We start from the raw sequence: 22,173 nt of genomic DNA on the forward strand, positions 1-22,173 counted from the left end.
GAACAACAAATGGCAAAAGAAGAAGGGGACGGCAGAGGATGAGGTGGCTAGATGGAGTCACTGAAGCAGTTGGTGTGAGCTTGAGTGGACTCCAGGGGATGGTGGAGGACAGGAAGGCCTGGAGGAATGTGGTCCATGGGGTCGCGATGGGTCGGATACGACTTCGCGACTAACAACAACAACAACAACAACAACATTGTGTGAAACAGACATTAGCCATTCTGTGTACAATCCTATGCACATTTTACATTTTTCTTTAAAGCAGGGGTGGAGAAAACTCAGCTTTTGGAGCCAGACATACCCATATAGGTTTACATGAACATACCAATTTCTGTAATGTCCCTTGGAAGCAGAATTAACAAGTGCTCAGGATACAGAAGGTAGTATGAACCTGGTACACAAAACAGGCTGGATAAATAAGTTCAGCCTGAAGATTTTTTTTCACTGAAGTCACAATCCTGTGCATATTTTGACAGAAAAAGTCCATGATGGAATGCAGGGAACTGCAGGATTTCTTCCTGTCTAAACATGCATAGCATTGTGCCCCATGTGCTAAAGTTGAAGCACCTTTGAGAAGACTGTTTATAAAAGCAAAAGATGCACTTTACAGTGCAAAGTGTGGGTATTGCAGATTCAGTGTAGCCTTGAAATCAAAAGTATTTGTCCCAGAAAAGAGTGAAAAAAACAGCAAACCCCCAATGCCAACCATGAACTGTCTCTCACTTCTAAATAGGAGTTTCATTTAGAATGTGGGGGAATTGGGGGGAGGGAGGGAACTCATCTTTTGATTTTAAAAGTGGCCAAGGAGTGCTGAGGCAGGCAGGAAAATCATTAACCACATGCTCACTTCATCTATAGAAAATGTGCAATCCTGACTGCCATGTGTTACACCAAGACTTTTACAGTGCAATTCTATGCATGTCTTTTCAGAAATTAGTCCAAGTGGGACTTACTGCCACGTAAGCATGGTTGCCTTAATGCACTGGAAACAGCCTTATGTGGAAAACCAACACAGGATATCTTGCAGTGCCTATGTTGGTATCTACAAAAGTTGTCTTGTATTGCTTACCATCGTATTTCACTGGCCATTTATAGGATTAAAGCAGACAGCAGCATTTTTGCGTGGCGCTGGAGTTCCACAAGGACCGACTTCCACAAAACTGCCCTAATCCATCAACTCCTTCCTGTATCACTGGAGACGGCTCACATCTGGCATCCTTCTTGCTGTTTGGTTTTTTAAAGCATTTGTTGAAAGGCGGCCCCCTCTCTGTACATGGGGGAGTATAAACGGTGGCTTGAGATGCAATACTGGGTGCTACCAGTGCCTCTTCCCTTCAGACTTCTCTAGACTGTCTGAATGACTTACATTGGATCTCTTTTAGAACTAGGTTCATTTTGTGTTGGATTCGAGTCATGTGGTCCTGCCTGTTTGATTGACATGGCCTGGGTTTGGGTTTGACCAAAGTATCCCATGCATCCACAAGTTAATGGACACAAGCATGGCTACAACTGGGATTTTTGCAAGAATAGGATCAGTGATCAACACAACTGCAGCCATGCTACCTGTTGTGCTTGAACAGCACAATCTTGGATTCTTCAGACCACACTCAATTACCATGGTAAGCACACTCCAAGAAATCCATGTTGATGGTATCCATACTATTCTTCTTCTGTAGACTATAATTCAAACGATTTATACCCATAAGAGGATTCAACTGTGCTGAGACCACTGGAAAATGTTATGTGATTTTTAACCTATTCTAAATGTGGATTATTGCTATTGGTTAGTGCGTGTACTAAATTATGGTAGGAAATCAGAAAATGCTTATGGTGTAAAAAACTGTATTTTCAGAATAACACTATGAAACACTTAACACTAATTTCATCTTTCTAGTTATCAATCAAATTTGGGTATGAGTGTGCACAGTTAACTGCCTTGGGGTGGAGGGAGGGAAACAACTGCAAGCAAGAAAAGGTTTCTTCTACCTAGCTACAAAAGCACCTACGTAATATACTAAAATTTTGGATGACTTATTTCTGCAATAAAAACATCAATATTAATCATATAAAACTGTATTATGTGTGCATGCTACAAGAAGAGTTCATTTCTGGGACCCAGCCTTCTGAACGTGTTTTTTTACTGAATGCTGTCCTGCGATCATTTGTCTGTTTGCCTTATTTGGCTGCTGCTTGTGGAGCTCCAGTTGTAGGGCAACTTCTATACAGGAAGAGTTTTATTTAACCCATGTGCAAGCGGTGTTCCCCACGGGTTATGTGAGAGGAGAACTCGTACCTGTCCTGGCTGCGGTAGCCGCACATGTTACACTCGAAAGGGTCACGGAACCCATGGCAGCCCATGTGAATGGTGTGCATGACGTGATCTAAGTACAGGACTCTACAATGTTCACATTTGTAAACTTTCACTTGCTCTCCATTGCCATTGATTACTTTGAAGGCATCTTGGGAGCTGTCATTGCTTGCCCGCAGGACATCATATTGCCTGTGTTCTTCCTTTATCGAGAGGCCGTTCCGTGCATGGGGTGCTATGTGGTTTGTTAGGTAAATCAAGCCACCTCGTTCCTCATTATTGCTTTCTGTGTCGGTGGAGTCTTGGCAGCTGTTGCCAGGTGAAGGGTCCCTTTCTGAAGAGATGGATTTGACTTTAGAAAGAAGCAGGAGGTTTTCAACGGCACTGTCCTGAGTGGCATGATTGGATCGGGCATGGTTGTCCCCGAGGGGCTTGTGGAGCTGGTACATTGGGCTGATGACAGGCATAACTTCAGGACCAGAGGGTGGGGTCTGCACCAGGGGGCGCAATGACTCTGCCCCTAAGTAGCTGATGGCATTATTAATAGCCTGGTCCATGACATGGGTCTGCATCATATCGTTCTCCTTCTCATAATTGGTAGTTGCATCATAAGGAACATCAGACACACATTTTTCACCTGCAATACAAAATAGTCAGAACTTAGGCGTAGGTTACAAAAGCTCTCTTGAAAGCTGCATGAAGAAATCAGCACTGTGTCACTGCAGAAGCTAACAAAATCAGAAGCACTTGTGGTATGAGGTAGCTTTCAGTGAGTTTCAGTTATTAAGGGAAAATTTATCTAGAGTTACAAACATTTTATAATTAAATTAAAAATGGGAGCAGTATCAGTATATGGAATTTACTTCAACAATTAACTTGTCATATGCGTTTGACTGCTTGCATCCTGCTTTATCATCATAAGTTGTAATTTAAGGACCATTGTTGGTCCAAAAGCAGGCTATGTATTCAAAAATAAATAACCACATACATTCATGCATAAAATTAATGGCTGTTGTAGTGAGCCACCTAAATTGTCATTTTGTATCAAGTAATCTTAAACTGCAATTAATTTTTATTACAAATTCATAACCATTGGAAATTAAGATTCAAATGTGTGTTTAGGGATACATTTCCTACCCCTTAGACTGGTATTTCAAATTAATTGCAGAAACAGATCCATGATATGACTAGATTATTTGAATTCTGGTGTCTGATTTTGAAATCTTGAAATTAACATCTGAACCACTTTTTTAAACAATTGGTTACATTTTATTTCTGCCATGCAAATCAAATGGTGGCATGGTGCTTTTGTAGTTGGTGCCATTCTAAAGGAATATAAGAATATAAATATGTATGGATGGCATGTGGTCGCCTTTCCCAACTTGGAGCCCTCCAGATGTTTTGGACCACAATCTACTGCATTCCTGACAACTGGTTATGATGATTGGGGATGATGTGAATTGAAGCTTGAAACATCTTGAGAATAGCTTGGGAATGTATAGCTTATATATACAGCTATATAGAGAGATAAACAGAGTGCTGTTGTGGAAGCACCACAGATATGGATTTCAGAATTAACTGTGCAATTCTGCACCAACTCCCCTTCCTCTTTTTGGAATTCCTTTTATTTGCTGGTCTTCCCTCATTTTAAAAAGGGGGAGCTTTGTGAACAGTCTACCAGCCTGGGAGAGACCACTCCAAACCACTGTTCTTTGTGAGGGTTCCATCTATTTTTTCTCCCATGGGAAGATTAATAGGTAGCTCAGCTTCTGCTGAGACAGAACCATGAAGGTCCTCAACTGGGAAACCTGAAGGAGGAAAGTGAAGGATCTCACCACTCACCAGTTGTCTGGCCTCTGCCTGACGTCTCTCTTGCCCACCAAGTCCTGTCTCAGCAGAGACAGGGTGCTAGAAGAGGTTGTGAGGCTGCTAATATAAGGGCCAAACATAGTACACACAAACTCCCTCTACCTACTGATTCATTTCCTGCAATTCTCCACATGCCACTTCCCCTACCATGGGTTTCCAGCTGTGTGTTTTCTTGTGAGGTGTGCCTCCCTGACCACCAATTACCACCCAAAGCTGTCTTTCCTTTTTCTTTTTTCTTTTGTCCTGGGTAATAAGCAGCAGCTTTAGCTGTGCCTATGCTGGTAGTGGTGGGAAGAGATAATTTAAAACTGGAACAGTGGCATGAGGGGAAGGTTATACCTCCCTTACCATTAACTTTAACCTTATAAAATGCAGAATAACCCATCCCAGATCCTCCTCCACCTTGTCTAGTTCTATCTAAATGTGATTAGAGGTGGCATTTCAGGCTTGAGCCTCACTGTCTTTTCTCTAAATTAAGCATGGACTAGAGTAAATTGTAAGGACATGTGGTGATCATCCAAAATACAACTGAGAGACAGAAAAATCACCCAAAAGGCAAGTAGAGTCTGCTTTGTGGGAAAGCAGAACCGAAGCTGGGAGGGTAACACATTCTAGTCTAACCTTGATTCCATTCTGATAAGGAAGAAAGTCTTTTCAAGTTTAATCCGAGTCTCACTAAACTTGTACTGTCATTATGGTATCTTCTTTCACCACTCTCTGAATAACTGACAGGAAATGTTAGTGTTCTAGTCCTCATATGTGGCAGGTTTTCTTACCATAAGTGTAAGGAAGTGAGAGCATGCAATCTGAGTCTGGCCCCATTCCGAGAGCAGCACACAACACTAGCCCAAAAGGATTGTGACAAATTCTCATCCTGATCAAATTTCCTCTATTAGCATATTCATAGATATGGCCTGGCTAGGTTCACACCATGCATCAAACCCTATGGGAGTTCTGACCATGCACTGCAGTTTAAGGTCCTCTATGCCTCTCCCTGCTTCTCTTCTCCACTTCTTGGTGCTCCTGGAGTATCTCAGGGACACTGCAGAGTCACCCAGGCATGTCCTGAGCTATGGCAAGCTCTTTAGTGCTGGCTGCTGCTTTCCCAAAAGCACCTCTTTCCAAAAAAAAAAATAAATACAGGCTTTAATATCTGGAAAGAGAGGACAGCCAAGAACAGCCCCTCCTCCAACCAGAGGATTCTGCCACAAAGGGTGTTTTCCAGACATCCCCTGCCCTTAAAAAAGAATAGTTATGAAAAAAATAGCTAGCCCTTGGCTACAAAGCCCCAGTTTGGCAAGGACCTATGTACATGCCACACTGCAACTTTGAAGCCTGCTGCTCACTATTTTACAGGTTTTTTTTAAGGGGTGTGTGTCTGTATGGAAAGCACCCTTTGTAGCAGCATCCTTGGGGCTTTGGCAGGGTGCCTGCTCCTGTAGTCCTCCCTTTTCCAAATAGGGGTAACACAGAAGCCCAAGGGCTCCCCCAACTGAGCCTGTAAAGTATTTGGGGGAGGGGTCACCCCTTCAGTCTCTCCCCCTTTGAAGCAGGATCCCCAGGTTTTGGGGAGCATTTGGACATCCCACCTCTCCCCTCAATTATGCAATTTATCTTGAATGGAATAACACCTCAGGAAGCAGCTTGCAACTGACGGGGACAGGCCTACCTCTCCACAAGTGTGGGACTCCCCCAACTTGTCTGTAAGTGCAGTGTGGGCACTTCAGGGTGTCTCAGAAAAGTAGTGGTCCGCTAGCCTCTTGGTTAGAGCAGCGAGTCTTTCTGTCACTTTTGCTGAAGGGCTCTCTGTTGCAACTGGATCATGACTTATTTTACTGTCTGGGTTTGGACAACACAATAAGCCATTGTGGGTTCATTAAACTCTGCTGCAAGCCATGTTTATTTGGGATACTTTATAAACCATGCAGAACTTATCCCACTGTGTGGGAAGAGTGCTGGGTTCAGACTACTGAATCTATGGCAGCTTAATGTGTTGTGTGAACCCAGTCACTTTGAATACAGGCTTTCCCCATCACATGGCAAAGAATTCTGGAAGAAAGCATGGCATGTTCTTGTAAAGGGAGATGTTCAAACCTGCAAAAAAGTTAACCAGGAAAGATGTTGATTTACTCATTTTTTACATCCATCTGAGGAAGCTCCGATAAGGGTACCAATACTACAGAAGTGAGTTAGACAGCTGTTGAGACTAGATTCTTCTCAGCAGTGATGCCACACCTCTGGAGCTGCATAATTGTGGAGGCTGATCTGGTAACTTCATTCTCTTCTTTTAGGAAATCAAGAAAACACTTTGTGGGTGTGATTCAAATATGAAAATGCATGAATGTGGAATAGGAAATATGTACTGCAACACTACGGCTTGACTATGTTTTTATGATTTATGCTATGCATCTGGATTTGTTGCAAAATGTTTGCAACTAGACTGATGGCATTTTATGTATTTTATATTGTGTTTCATACATTGTAAGCCACTTCAAGGTCACTAATGAGAAGTGCAGTAGAAACTGAATCATGAATTAAATACATAAGGGCACAATCCTATGCCAGTACAGAGAGAATATTCTCTGTCTAATCACATATATAGCTGCACGCTTAGTGAAATATTCTGCAGGATAAACTTACTTATCCAGCCCCTTCTGTGTATCAGGCGCATTCTACCTTACCCCCAGAGGACTTTTAAATTCTTTTTCCAAGTAACTTTACAAAAAAATAGCATACTTATGTAAGAGCACTTAATATGTGCATCTGGCTGCAAAAGCTGAGTTTTCTGCCCATATACTTAAAAGTTGAGTTGTTTTTGTTTAGTTTTGTTTTTCGGAAGGATTGTAGTAAAGTTGAGGCAAATAGAGGAAGCACTGGACCAGTAAAAGTGCTTCAGGGCCAGGTGCTGAAATGGGAAAACCTTCTAGTATGCAATTACTAGGCAGTCTACATCAGACTTCTCAGATGTGTTGCCTTGAGATGTCTGGGACTTCTGACTACTGGCCATGCTGCACAGGGCTGATGGGTGCTGAAGTCTGAAGCATCTAGAGGGAACTAGGGTAAGGGAAGGCTGATTTGGTGAAGAATCTAGGAGTACCAGATGCTACTGTACTGCTGAAAGTAAACAGGTGTGGCTTTGGATCAGTAACTGGTCAGAAGGCCACTGAGAACCTCATGCAGGCCACTCTGAGTTTTCATAAGACAACAAGGGAGATGAGTAGTGGAAAACAGCTGTGTGAACAATGCTAGGACACTATCATATTCTTTCAGATATGTGTGTTCTTAAGTGCCTTATGCTAAGACAAACCAGAAGTCCTCATGCTTTCTCAGATAAAGAATGTAAGTTAAAGGACTGATCCAAAATAGGTCCATATTTCTGATTTGACTGGAGCTAGGAGCAGCCTGGAATCTGAATTTCTTGGTTAAATTTCCTGTTGCAACGGAGAAATACAAACACAGTTGAACAATCCAACCACATAAAGGAGGCAGCAAACATTTATAACTCTTACCAACAAATTTCTGAGGCATAGAGCTCTTACGTTTGGCGACGTTACTTGCTAGTCTGTCCAGCATCAGGGATCGCTCTGACCCCATCTTGCACAGATCTTCAGCCATTTCACCCTGACTAGCTTCCTCTTTCATGACTGAAAAAAAAGTCAAAGGAGGCCAGATGTCTTAGACACACGAACATCCAGATTTTTGCTGAGACACAGTCTACAGACAGGCACTAGTGGCTGACAAGACACAAAAGCAGAAGCAGCTTAGCACAACCAAAGTTGGTGTCTCTAGGACAGTCTTCCCCAACCTGGTGCTCCCCAGAACTCCTAGCTAGTGACCATGTGACTTAGGCTGACAGGAGCTGCAGTCCCAAACATCTGCAGGATACTATGGTTGTTGTAAGACATTGGCATTGTCTGAGCTCATCACTTCCCCATCAATTTCTCCCCCCCCCACCCCCGCTCCAGTGGGTGCCTGCTTGGCCATGATGTGAACAGAATGCTGGATCAGAGAGGGTGTTGGTCTGGTCAAGACGACGTACAGACTGGCTTCAGCTGGGATGGCAGCATTAGCCAGCTCTACCCTCCCAGCCAGTCATGGCATGTTTACAGCAAGTTTTTCCCTTTGAGATAAAAATCCCATAAAATGCTGCACAAAGGGGTCTGATGCAAACTTGCCTTTCTCTGCACAAAATGGCCTAACAGACCTTGCGGCACTGGTGGAGGGTGACTTTTTCAATTGATGACACTGTCTGATAGGGTTTTATTGAGTTGTCATTAAAATCAACAAGCAGATATATAGGACATGTACAGCATTTTAAAGGGGAAGAAACCCTTTTGACATGCTCAGTGTGCTAGTTTGCTCACTAAGAAACATCATGCATGTTACACCTTTGTGGCCAAAAGGAACAGCTTCCATGTGAAAGGACTCCAGTGTGACAGCTGCCCAGGGGTGGGGAAAAAAGTAGATCTCCAGATGTTTTGGTCTTCCACTCTCAGATGTTGAAGTCAGGAATCACAGGCACTGAAGTCTAAACAATCTGAAGATCTACTTTCGCCTCACTCCTGATCTAGACAAAACTGAACCTCAATGCCTCTTACTGAGAAAATAAGCCGCAACAAATGGAGCAAGTTCACACACCGATAGAGGATACATCCCATTTTCCCAGACCCAAAGAACAGATAAATCCAAGCTTTTAAAGCTCTGAGAATTCTTCCTTCTGACTGCATCTGTGTGTGGAGAGGTTGAATTTTTATTTTAAAAATCACTGTTTTCCCTAAACTGAAAGAACTAACAAGACAAAAGGATAAATGAGAATTCCATAATAAAACATAAACTACTGAACTTGCTCCTTACACAGAACAGTATGTCTTAGAAAATGTTTGAACATTCCTGAACATGCAATCATGTTTGGAAAAAAGCGTTTTTAAAATGTGTACTTTGTTTAAAACAATCATGCTTTAGTCATTGTCCAAAAAGTGTAGGGTTTTGAAATGCAGTCCTTTTCTGTGCAAATGATCCAAAAATCATGTCACAAATGTAAACACAGGGGTGAGCCAAATGCAGCTTTGAATTAAATTCGAAGATTTGGGGTGTGATTTAACATCCCCAGTTCTTTTGTCCCTAATTAAGTTGAGTCAGTGTCCATCAAAACTTCCCGGTAGAACCTATTTTCACTGGGAAGAGGAAGAGCACTTCTCAAGCTTGGTAAAACATACTATTTTTCATCAGGTTAGTCTAGCTGCTCAGTTAAGCAATACAGGATAAGACAGCCACATCCTCAAACTCAGCCAGGCTCATATCAGGACTAGTGTGTGGTTCGGCATCAAGTATATAGGAGGAGAGGCTGAGTAACTAAACAATCCTTTCTCTCTTTGACATATTGCCAGGTAATAACTCCTAATTGTATGGTCCTAAGGAATAACAGATGCTTTCTCCCTGCCCTATGAGGTGACACAGTGTTTATCTTTTACAGAAAAGAAGAAGGAACAGGCAGCCAAAAGACGGTCAGGATTCTAAGAAAGCAGACCCACTCCATGGTAAGGATTTGACTGGCTACTCTCCAAACTCGGCTCATTCCAAGGCTCCCCTGTGTGGCGGCTGGTGTAAATTTGAATTATGCCAAATTGGAAAACCACCATGAAGGGACACATTCATTCATTTGGAAAACCAACCTGAAGGGACACATGCTCTCATTCCCCCTTTGACTGTGGCAGCGGAATCTGACCACCAGCCTGTTATGGTATCAGTCTGGTCCTATAAGTTGCCAGTTCAATGCATCAAGTCAAAAGATCTGGTGATTGGACCAGCCCGTCAGAGAAACAGAAACCCTCCCTCGCTTGGAGCTCTCCAGGTGTTTTGGGCTACAATTCCCATGATTTCTTACCACTGGTCATGCCAGCCAATGTGATTTGAAGTCCTAAACATCTGGAAGGCATCAGTCTGGGGAAGGCTGCTTGAGCAAGATCATTCTACTTGCACAAAGTCATGTTCACAAAGTGCATATTTGCTTCCACATACAGCTCTCTTCTTGTGCTATGTGATTAACTAGCTGGTGCTGTGCACATAACATTGCATGCCCATCTCCCACACCACCGCCACTGCCAGCGCCCTCAGATTTCCTGGTTCTGTTCTGCAATCTAGTGTCCTTCAAGAGGAAAAAGGGGTGGCATTTCACACTCCAGCCAGTATAAATCCCACTGACTTCCCTTCTAACTTCTGTAGCCCTAGACCAGGGGTCGGCAACCTGCGGCTCCAGAGCCACAGGTGGCTCTTGAACCCCTCTGCTGCGGCTCCGTCACTCAAAACACGCACCGCCACAGCCGCTGATCTGCTCGAAGCTCCACGCGCTAGCTAGTAAAGTAAATCAGCGAGTTAAGTAAATCGCTACATTCCTCTGCTAAACAAGCTTCCTGCAGGCTCTCATGTTACATGAAACAAAAGCTGCTGAAAAGATTCTCTTTGTCCCAATGCAATCTCCTTCATCTGAATGTTAAAAGCTGTGCTTGGGACCTGTCACAATTCATATCACTGAACAGTTTATCTGCTAATCAGTCACTAAACACACCTATATCTGCGACCAGTGCCGATTTACTGAGCTCCCCCCGCTCCAACCATGGATAAATCCAAAGAAAAGAAAAGTTTCTGAAGAAAACTGAACATTTAATGGTACGTGGGTAGATTCATTTGCTTTTACTGCTGACGAACTTATGGGGTTTGCTGTTTAATGCATGCAGCCCTTTAGCACTGACTTTGACTCTGCAGAAAGCTGTTCTCCTATTCAAAATATATGAAAGGAATCCTACTAGTTTATAATGTAAGATTAAAAATAACAGTTTTTAGTGACTGAACAAGAGCTGCAGCTAAATCATAATGAAGATATAGATCTATTTCGTTTTAAGAAGATTCTTATAAAAATTCCAGCAACATTATTACATTGGGAGAGGGATGTTTGTTCAATATTTCACCACGTGATAAAAGGATGAGGGCACACAGAAGCAGATGGCATGTTTGGCTTGCTGCTAGTGGATAATATAAGTTCGGCTTTTTATTTCATAAATACAAGGAGGACTCAGATAGACATTGAGTATTTTATTTGAAAGTAACTTTCAACCCAGCGTCTTTTCTTTCGGAGTTCAATATGTTTTTGTTGCATGCAGAAATAAAAATTTGTTTTCTCTGTAGCAGTTCATTGATTTCATAAATGCAACACACTATAGTTTTTTTATACATAGCATAAAGGAAAAAAACTATATATGCAGTGTTATCTTCATTTTAGATGTCAAAAGGGTTTTGCGGCTCCCGGTGTTTTCTTTTCTGTGGGAAATGGGTCCAAATGGCTCTTTGAATGTTAAAGGTTGTCGACCCCTGCCCTAGACCATGTTACTGGTCACCCATCGAATCATGGTGGGGATCAGCACGAGGGGAGCTTGTATGGAAGAGCCCCAGTGTATTTTTTTTTTTGGTCTTTACTCCAGAACACTGTTAATACCCCTGAATATAACAGATATTTTCACCAGGTGTCCATGCAAAAATACTGAGAAGTTTTGTTGCTTTTCTTACAGTTTTTAGAACGAAGATTGGAGCAAACAGTAATTAAAATGAAGAGAGGTGGAGAGAAAGGAAGTCGATATGGAAGGCATAGTGTCTTTTCAGGTTATTTTTCCAGAAAACTTTTGGAAAACTTCAGCCAAACTGAAGCAATGGCATAATCCTATACATGTTTACTTGGAAGGAAATCCCACTGTGTTCAATAGGACTTACTTCCAGATAAATGAGCATAGAATTGCAAAATTAATTACTTTTTTCATTTGGAAGGATGCTCATTTAATACACATCTGCATTATAAACTGTCTAAAAATATTTTATTCAAGATTTAACTGTCATGGCTTTGTACAAATTGTCATTTGGTAAGAAAGGAAGAATTGTTTTTTATATTGTTCTCTCCTTACATCTGGCCTAGGGAGAATGACCACTAGATCAGTACCAGTCTCTTATCTATGTACATAAAGTAATTTTTATTCTACCCTGACTTCATAACTTACAAAGAGAATAGAACAATTATAATGTAAGCAGAAAATAATAAAATAACCACAAAATCCTAACTGTAGCAGAAAAAAAGTTGACCAGATTAAAACTGTATCTGAAAAATTCTGGACAATAAAAAGATCTGTTAAAAGTACAATAAGCTAAGTGCCAGGTGAACCCCTGCTCTAGTGTTGTTATTTGTTAATGAACCAATTTGTTGATCTTTTAGATCGGAGTCCTGGAACTTCCTGCATTCCCCAGACAGGATACACGACTTTCCATACATATGATTGTGCCTTAAATCTGTTACATGTAAGTTCACTATCAGTGCTTCTAGTTGAAGCTTTTCTTGTGCAATTACCCTGCCTTGTTCCCAGGATTTTACAGGGCAGAGGGACTGAGACAAAGGTTTTCTTCCATATAACATTATTGTTCTTCAACTCCCTTGTCTGTTTTCTTACCACATACTCCTGTGGCCTTGTCGTGGATAGCCCTCAGCAACCCCAATTGCATACAGATGCAGACGCTGATGCTGATGATTATCACTATTTTACTGTAAAAGCTTCCTAAAATCCAAAGTGTGTCCTGTCCTGTGCCATCAGCAAACATTTACTAGTGAAAGAAAGCATCATATAATCTTCTCTGTGGCCACAAAGATTACTCAGGTGCTGCTGAAGTTTTTAACCACTTGCAACTGATAGTTTTGCTGAGCTTCTGGCCTATCCCGAACAAAGCTGTAAGATTACAAGTAACTGTTGCTGGATCCTAGCCATCCTGAGGAGGAGGATGTTGAATCACTTGGCTTAAGAACTCTGGCATGGTCAGCTAGACTGTGAATGAACGGGACTGCTATTTTTATTGTAATACCTTCAGAAGTTCATCTCACCTCTCTTTAGTAATGATGGGCCCAATCCTAGGCATGTTTCAACAGAAAAAAGTCCTCCAGTTCCTAGCATTTCCCATCCAACCATGCTGGCTGGGGAATGCTGGGAGTTGTCAGCTTTTTTTCTCCTGCCTAAGCATGCCAAGAATTGTAGCCTACGTACAATTTATTTGCTATTCCCAAGCTTTGTTCATAAATGCAATCTATAAATTGAAGGAAAGTAATCCCTGCCAGTGAATCATTTGAAGGCTTAATCTCCATAAAGAAATGAGGTACTACACAGCAAAATGTAGTCAGGACTAACTCCAGTCCTTTACATATCTGTTCAGAAGTAAGTTGTTCTGATCAACAGGCTTTATACACAAGAGGAAATAAGGATTTCATCCTATGTCTTATTAAAATCAGTCAATCCTAGTTATAATAACGGCCACCAAATTTTACTTCAGTCACATGATATGTAGCTAAGGGTTCATTTACAGTAATAAGTCTGGGATTGCATATGCATATGTCTATGTCCCTTTCACAAAACCCTGGGTAGCCCTGTCAAAAAGCAAGGAGAAACAAAGAAATTAAAAGGAAGCTAGCTCTCAAAATCCTGTATTCCTGTAAATGGAGGAATTTCACCTTTTTGAGTCTTGGGAAAGGGTAGAAAAGCATCAGACACTGGGAATACTCAGGTCCACCCCAAAAGCTAGAGGATCTTGGCCACCCCTTTTCATGAGCAAAGATCAGCCACTTTTCACAGTTGTCAGTGAAAGGAAAGTAAAAACTATACCTCTTTGCAGCCTCTCAGGGTCAATATTCAGGCTGCATGCTTTCCGCACTTTAACAACAGACTCCCCCTAGGACAGCGGTGGCAAACCTATGGCATGTGTGCTGCAGTGAGCACACAGAGACCTCTCTGATGACATGCGAGCCAAGCCGCCCCAGCATTGCCCAGCAGCTGAGCATCAGATAATAGCACACACAGGGGCCATGCACATGCTCGGAAATATCTAAGATTTAGCAAAGAGATGTTCTAATTAAGAGACTGAGATTCTTTTAATGTTGTGCTGCCCCCCTGGCATATTTGAATTGGTAGCATCATATTTAGTTGTTTGTGAAGCATTTATGAAAACAAGAGCAAGGATATATATATTTGCTTGGACTGGCTGTGATTTTAGCAGAAGCCTCCACAAGGTAGGAAATGCACTCAGATGCCTTTTTCAGAGTGGGCTGAAAGCTGGTGGTCAGGGGAACATTGCCCCCTTGCACTGGTGGTCAGCAAATTCAAGAGGAACCCCAGCTGAGAATCACTGCTGTAGACTGTTGATTCAGGGAATATCCAATTCTTTAGTGTTAACTAATAGTGTTAGCTATTTTTGGTATTTTTGGTTAGCTATCTATTTTTGAGATAGATTTGTATCGGGTGTTTCATTTTACCTTTTACCTTTAAATAAAAAAGCTGTTTGTATCATTGAAAGCTCTGTTATTGTGTTTTTCTTTTAAGACAAAGATGTTAATGTATAAGTTGTTTTTTCTAAACTAAAACCTCAGTATTCAGGTTTTATTGCAGTGTTGGCACTTTGCGATAAATAAGTGGGTTTTGGGTTGCAGTTTGGGCACTCAGTCTCTAAAAGGTTCACCATCACTGCCCTAGGACATTGTCCAGGCAAGGCTTTCCATTTTGGAGCTCTGCAAATATGCATCTGCACAAGTCTGGCTAATTTCCTTTTTAAAAAAATATGAAACATTTTCATGATTTTTTTTTTGCATTTGAAATGTAATTTAAAAATGGGGTGATGAGTCAGTGATAGCCCCTTCAGTGTGATGCTTTGGCACTTTACTAAGGCCACCACGGCTGCCAGCTTGAAGATCCCAAAAGATGTAAAAAAGCATGCGAGGGAGCTGTGGCAAGCAAAAAAGGCTCATGATTACAGTAGGGAGAGGAGATAAGGTAGCTTTAGCCACTGAGTCCTTTGTGATTCAGGTGGAGGACCAAGGGGGAAGGAGTGGTAAGGCAACCTATGATGAGCCACTGCCTATCTATTGGGCACAGCACAGGTTTCTCAACAAAGGACCTAATGCTATGGGCAATCCCACTCACTGACTGGCAGTGGCTCTACAGGTTTTCGGGCAGGATTCTCTCCTAGCCATATCTGAAGAAGTTGGGGGCAAAGCATGTGCTCTGCAGCGGAGCTAGGCCCCACCCTATTCATCGTCATAATCAAAAACAAACAGATCTATACAGTTATAAACATATTTAAACATATATCTAAGCAGTTACTCTGGGCTGAGTATAAGGTAAGCTCTCATGTTCAAACCTCTAGATTAATTCCATCTTGGATTATGATACTAAAAGAAATGGTTTGGTATACCCTCCCTCTCCCTGGCAGACAGGAGTAGTTCCTGTTCCCAGTCAAAACATTTTTCTGTCAGTTTCTATAGCCTACCACCTTAATATGACTGACTGATACAGATAGGATAGGTAGTGGCAAGTGCATTAATTTCAGTCTTCCTCTGTATTTGGACAGTCCCTACTTACTCAGCAAAGGGGAAGGGGTTGAACCATGTTGTCTGTCAGAACCCTCCCAGCTGCTTTTTAGTGTTATATTACATGCATACATTCTACACTATCTGATAGATAGTGCTTGGGTAACTGGGTTTCATCAAAAAAACCAAAAGTGAAACCCAGTTACCCAAGCACTGACTGGATAGGCAACATTAAATGAAGTATCACTACAGCTAGGTCACAGGCAAGGGTCCATTTTTGTTATTTGGCATAATATATCCCGACAGGATCAAAAAGGTAACTGTACAGTTTATCACACTAGTTAAAATTCCATCTCATTGCCCCCAGAGAGTGATACATACATCATGCATAGATAAGCTATTCCCTGCCCTGACCCTTTAAAGGCAGTCAGCTGCGCACACCCTATTTCTATCTTTGCTTGAAAGGAAGCCTGATCTTGCACAATGTTTGGTGGTATTTGCAGAAACTGTGTCCTCACAGAATCAAGCTGAATATTCAGAACAGTTGCATGCACTAGCCCTGCAAAGCAGGGAGAGCAGCATCCCATCTTCTAGACCTTCCCTGCCACCATACAACCAACACAACAGGAAGGACAGGACGCTGTGTTTTATTTTACATTTTGTACTGTTAAACCATCCTGAGACTTCATTAAGAGACAGTCTAGAAAAGTTATATACAAATAAACACACACACACACACTGTGTTGCCCTGTTCTCATCCCCATGTGCTAGTCTCACACAGGGGAGCACTCAATGCATTGTCTCCCACATGCCATCTGAAGGGACTGTACCACATGATTACCTTGACTGTGCATACCAGCTCTAACATTCAGATTCTGAATTCATCTTCTCCAGTGTGCATGTTGTGTGGGCACTGGCCTGTGCACCAGGCAAAGCTTGTGAAAGCAGGAGCTGCCCTGTCTGCTCCCATTCATTCATTCCCATCCCACCATTTTCCCTCTTGCAAGGAACCCAAGGAAACTCACACGATCCTCTGCAGTTTTACCACACAAGGATCCCATGAAGCAAGTGAAGCTGAAAGCCAGCATCTGGCCCAGAGTCACTCTCTGTATTGTGCTGGCCCGGTGAGGGCTAGAGCCCAGATCTCCCAAGTCCCAGTTCAACACTTCAAACACCACACCACACCAGTTCCATGCCAGGCAATGCGCTCAAACAGTAATATCTAGCCTGGAAGTAGGCCTTCTACAAGGATTGCTCTATATCGATTTTAAAGCTGTATGGAACACTGGATCACAGTGTATGTCCCTGCTCATAAACAAAAATGAATGCTACTTCTACCTCCACCTCATCAGTACAGAGAAAGAACAGTCCCATTCACCCTTGCTTTAGGTAGCTGGCTATTGTAGTTTCTTTTGAGTTTCCAGTATTAGCAAATTTCACTATGTTCTTTCAGAGCATTGGTCATTATAGTTGCATCTAATCAGCCTGTGTTTGGAAAGGAATGACATATATGAAACTCCTGTATCTTAGCTAAAGCCTTCAAAGGGCAGTGTAGAAGTCTATCAGGTGTGTGGGTGGGGGGTGAGAGGGAAACAACCTCAGGTTTTTGGACCAAATTTAGCCCTCCCAGGTTCCAATCCTATCTTCCAGGTCTCCCAAACATTTGGTGGTTTTCCAGCTTCTACATGTTTCCCCCACTAATTCCACAAGACTGAAATTCTCTACTAAAGCTTAGTTATTGGTAGTGATAAGTTTAAGATCAAACATGCTGATGTTGGGGTCCTGCACAGGACTGAAATACAGACCTTGAAAGCTTCTCTAAAACTGGATTTCATCCTTGGACTAAAAGAAGTTCTCCCTGATGTATATAATGTATACACTTTACCTGTAGCTCCATGAGTCCTTTCTCAGACTTTGTGTTTCTTATACACATAATGCAGATGCTGAGGGCACAATCTTATGCAAGCTTAGACAAAAAAGGCCCACATTGTAGGGCATTTTTCTGTCTAAACTTCAAAGGTTTGTCCTTAAGAATGGAGCTTAAAGGAGGAGGCAGCTGCAGGGCAGGAAAGTGACTTCGTTTTTTCCTTTTTGTTTTCCAGTTGAATTCCCACCCTGGCCAAAGGACTGACTCTTTATGTAAGAGCCTTTCCAGATGACCACCTCCCACCCTGCCCAAACCAATTGTTTTTGTTATAGTACCACTTGCCCTCTCCAGGAGGAAATGGTGCTACATACCCAGTCCCACTTAAGGAGAGGAGCCAGTGGTAGTACTTTTATGCAGACAGCCATTTAAAGCACACCACAGCATATGTGCAGAAACAGACTCTGCCCCAGGAACTGAGAAAGGTGTTGGGGATAATTGGGAGGCTCCTGGAAGGTGCCTCAGTTGCAAAAAATATGTAGGTTTAAAAGGGCCCAAAAAGTGCTTATTTTGCAAAATGCACAAGGAACTATGTATGCACTCAGAAATGCAGTCCAGCATGGAAATGGGAATGGGATGATCCCTATCCCCATTTGGGACTTGCTAGTGAGACAGAGGCTTCCAGTTCTTCCCACCTCCAGAAGGTAATGCTGGTTTGGAAATAATTTTCCAGCATCCTCTGGGGCAATGCAGCATATGCTGCAACATGCACCTGTTTCTTCGGTGACCCTCCTCCCCCAAAAGTACTGGTATCAGAAATGACTGCTTGCGTCGCCTATGCCATCGGGCCTATCTTGCTTGTAAAAGCATCTTGCAGTGAGAAATAGGATAGGAAAGCACTTGGTTTTTCCTTTCTGCTTAGTTTGCTTACCGGGATAGAGGCCACCTGAGAGGTTCATGGTTTGCAAATAGCTGTGGCAGCGCTCCTTATGTTCTTCCAAAGAGCTGCGCTGCTTATAACTCCGACCACAATATCCACATTTGTGGGGCTTGCCAACTGCAATGGGGGAAACGGAATTGACCGTATAAGCTAAATGAAATGAAATGTGGGTAACATAATCTGAGCCAAATAATGCACACACCTTAGAATCTGTGAGTCAAGCTGATGCAGGCAGAGCTAAACAAACACTTAGAATCAATATTCTGTACAGAAACAAGAAATGGACAACTGTTGTATTCCTAATGTATGTGCCTCAGCCATGTGTTAAAGAAAGCAGGCCCTTTCTATATGAGCTTAATTGCTATCTTCTCTTATAGAAGCTCTTGGGAAGTGTAAGCCACTAGCAAGAAGGGAACTAACTCCAACAAACTGGAGTTTGCTCAATACTGAGTTTAAAGTTTGAGTTTGATCCAAATCAAAATACATTTTGATGTGCATCTGAGACTAACTGATTCTTTAAAGTGTTTAGAAACAGCATTTTTTAATTTCTTTTACAGGAAAAGTAAGGTTGGTGAGGTCTTGGAAATTAGTTTAATATCAGGGTTTATAGTATTTAGAGTTCCTGGGAGTAAATTTGCCATACACAGATTCCAGGAATTCTCCTGGCTGGTCCCTACCTACCACACAAACCTAACATAACCTCCACTTAGGTCAGCTTATGTATAGGAAAACTGGAAAAACCTACTCCAGTACTTGAATTCAGTCTAAGCCCTTATGAGTATTGTAATATGTAAGTTGCTACTGAAGTCACAGAATGTGAATTCTTCATGTCATACATGTAATATATGAAACTCTTTTAAACTCTTCTTCCAAACACAGTTTCACAGCTTCCTCTTCTCTGTGCTACTTAGTTTGTGAGGATACTGAGGAGGGCTTAAATTGCTTCAGAATTATTCTGTTCTCTGGCAAACTGTTTCAGGCCTTCAAAACTTATGGCTTGCCAAGCAGAACATGGCCTATCAACCATATGATGTGTCCTGTCAGGGTCTTGACAATCCCCCTATACTTGCAGTCCTGGACAGGCAGGAAAATTAGGAAGGTCACCAAATTTCTGATAGGCCTCCTTGTGTGGCTGATGGGCTGTGTTCAACTTAGGCACAGAAGTTATGTGGGCCCACTTGGAATGCCAACTAATGTTTTTTAAAACTGATATCAAGCCTTAATTTCAGGACAGGAGAAGAGGAAATCTGAAATGACATATCTTTCATCCTGAATCAGATGCAGAGGTGGCATTTGAAGTATGGCCTGGCTAGGCAGCCACCAGACTTTTTCTAGAATGTTCTAATGTGGACACCTACCGGAATGGGTCCTCAGATGGCCTGTAAGAGCATCTCTACGACGACAAGCATAGTTACACAAGTGGCACTTGAACGGCTTTTCGCCAGAGTGTAACTTTATGTGGCGGAGAAGGTTGCCTTTTTGAGTAAAGGATGCCCCACACTGATTACACTGGAAGGGGCGTTCGCCTACAGGGAGAATGAGAGGGAAAAATATGTGAGAACAAAACTCTTACATTGTAACAGGAGGAAGATTTCAGTGAGAAAGTTGTTTTCCAACTGGCGCTCTATGACTTCCACCGGCTGCAGGTTTGATATAACATGAGCCTTTCAGACTAAACCTGCCAGTTCCTTAACGCTTCACTGGCTGGGTCAATTTGATCTGAAAATCTAATTTTTTTTTTCTAAATCAGAATGGCACATCACAATGCAAATTCAAACTCATTTAAATAAAGTGACTGCAACATTTTGTGTTGAAGAGCCACTCTTCCTGATCAGCAGTTTTGGAATAAACCAATATCCAATTTTGCATGTTGTGGCATTTGGTGGGGTTTTTTAATGTGGCTTTTTTCAAAGGGTCTTTAAAATATGCCACTGAAGCAGCAAAATAAAAAGGAAACTCATTAAAAATGCATTTCAGGATCACAAGTTCATTTCAGCGTTACATTCTTATATTTAAATGAAAGGCACTTCATTATAACAGTTATAATAACTTCTTTTCATTTACATTTTCCCTGTATTTTCCCTTTCAATTTCTTCTCCATTACCTGGCTGTCCCTAAGCAGCCAAATCAGGAAGGAGACAGAGAAAAGCATGGGGGTGGGTGGACTAAAGAGAGAAGTTAAGACAGAGCAAAGGAACCAATATCTTCCATTCAGAAGTCCTGACCCTCCTCATGGGTAGGATACACAGGAGTTGTATCAAAACACTTTTTTTTGTCTTAATCCTTTTGAAAAAAAATGCTCAGAGTAATTGGTATACATTAGCATGTTATCTACTTTGATTTAGCAGTACTGTGATTTCTAAATAGGATTATTGTGTTGTTATGATTGCCTCTTGAGAAGATAGGCTCTTTTGGGTAAACTGATGAGTTTTACTAGTACCTCCAAACAATTCTAGGTTTCTTAGGGCTCAATTCTATGGCTGCTATACGTGGCCATAGCAACATTTGGGGTCTCAGCCACTATCTCAGAAACTTGCTCCAAGATTAGAGCTAGAATTCATAGCTCAGGCACCCTCCCTCTGCTTTTGCAGCTGATACACAAAGAGCCATGCTGGCAATGGCTCTGGGGTCACAAGAATAACCTCCAAGAGCATGTTCTATGGACCTGGTGGGAGGAGACAGGCTATGGTAGCCGGCTGGGTGTTTTGCAGAGCTGGAGAACTACAGAGGTGATCTGGGCCGCCACTCTCCTTCTACCTCAGTAGCCTACCTGTAATCCTCTGTATTTGGAGAATTACGGGAGCCACATTGGATTTGGCTGTCTGCTGCTTAGTTATCTGCCTTTTAATCAATGAATAGGCTAATTATGTGTCAACAATTAATGTAAATACATTTACATATCAACAAAAGTTTGATATAGAGGCCTTGTTAAATTTTTGGAAGCAGTCAGAAGAAACTATGTTACAATTATTATTCTTCTTATTCTTCTTATTATTCTTATTACTATTATTACATTGCATTTATATCCTGGCCCAATTTCACCCAAAAAGCTTCATGGCTGAGTGGGTTCTAGAACCCAGACCTCCCAGGTGGCCAATCCAACATGCTAATCATCACACCACACTGATCTAAAGCTACCACCTTTTCTTAGAAGAAAAGAAATCTTGAACATTTTTCATTCCTTGGTACAGTAACACACCAGAACCAACATATCATTTAAAAACAGCACATTCTCTTTGGTTAAACTTTGTCCTCAGTGATTAATCAACCAATGCATCAATTAAAATGATTAAAGTTTGCAATATTATGACAGGGTACATACAACTATTATGTTGAAGACAAAACACTGTTGTGCATATATTTCCTACAACCGTACAGCCTTCCTTTCAGGCTTCCCTGCAATTCCCATTTCTCAGTTCTGAGGTTACCTGTACCCAGAGGAAGTACCCACAGAACAATGGAACATGCCCCAATTTTATGTAATTGCTTTACATTTTCTAATAAAGGTGAAAACATTTAGAATCCACCCAAAGAGGTAGCCTTTTTGAAAACAGTCTACATAAGAAAGAAAGTGTATTCCTTGCCAGTTATGTTACAATTTTCTCATTATGGAGCTAGAGGGCCTTGCTGCTGCGCATTAAATGTGAACTTGCTGCTGAGCATTAAATATGTTTGCCCTAGTAAAATAACAAGTTCTCTTCTGTATAAATATAAACAGGAAGTATTCTCATAAACAATGCAATATAAATGACAAGAAAATTTGAGAAAACCAAACCAGGTTAGAACTATCCTTTCTTTTTTGCTACTAGGAT

At 41.8% G+C, this 22,173-nt stretch overlaps 1 protein-coding gene across 10 annotated transcripts in view; it reads right to left on the reverse strand.

The window, feature by feature from the left end:
- Positions 1-576: 576 nt before the first annotated feature.
- Positions 577-22,173, reverse strand: part of IKZF1 (IKAROS family zinc finger 1) — a 96,250-nt gene continuing 74,653 nt past the window's right edge. For 5 of the 10 annotated variants that reach the window (XM_044453491.1, XM_044453447.1, XM_044453473.1 and 2 more), the window contains 4 exons: positions 19,720-19,887; positions 18,353-18,478; positions 7,687-7,821; positions 577-2,945 (listed from right to left, as the gene is read on the reverse strand). In XM_044453491.1, the coding sequence (XP_044309426.1) occupies positions 2,239-2,945; positions 7,687-7,821; positions 18,353-18,478; positions 19,720-19,887 (1,136 nt within the window). In that variant the 3' untranslated portion in view covers positions 577-2,238. The remainder of the gene's footprint in view (positions 2,946-7,686; positions 7,822-18,352; positions 18,479-19,719; positions 19,888-22,173) is intronic. The other 5 variants (XM_044453500.1, XM_044453456.1, XM_044453521.1 and 2 more) reach the window with 3 other exon arrangements.

Source organism: Varanus komodoensis, unplaced genomic scaffold (assembly GCF_004798865.1).
Source record: "Varanus komodoensis strain SLA01 unplaced genomic scaffold, ASM479886v1 scaffold10, whole genome shotgun sequence".
NCBI lineage: Eukaryota > Metazoa > Chordata > Lepidosauria > Squamata > Varanidae > Varanus > Varanus komodoensis.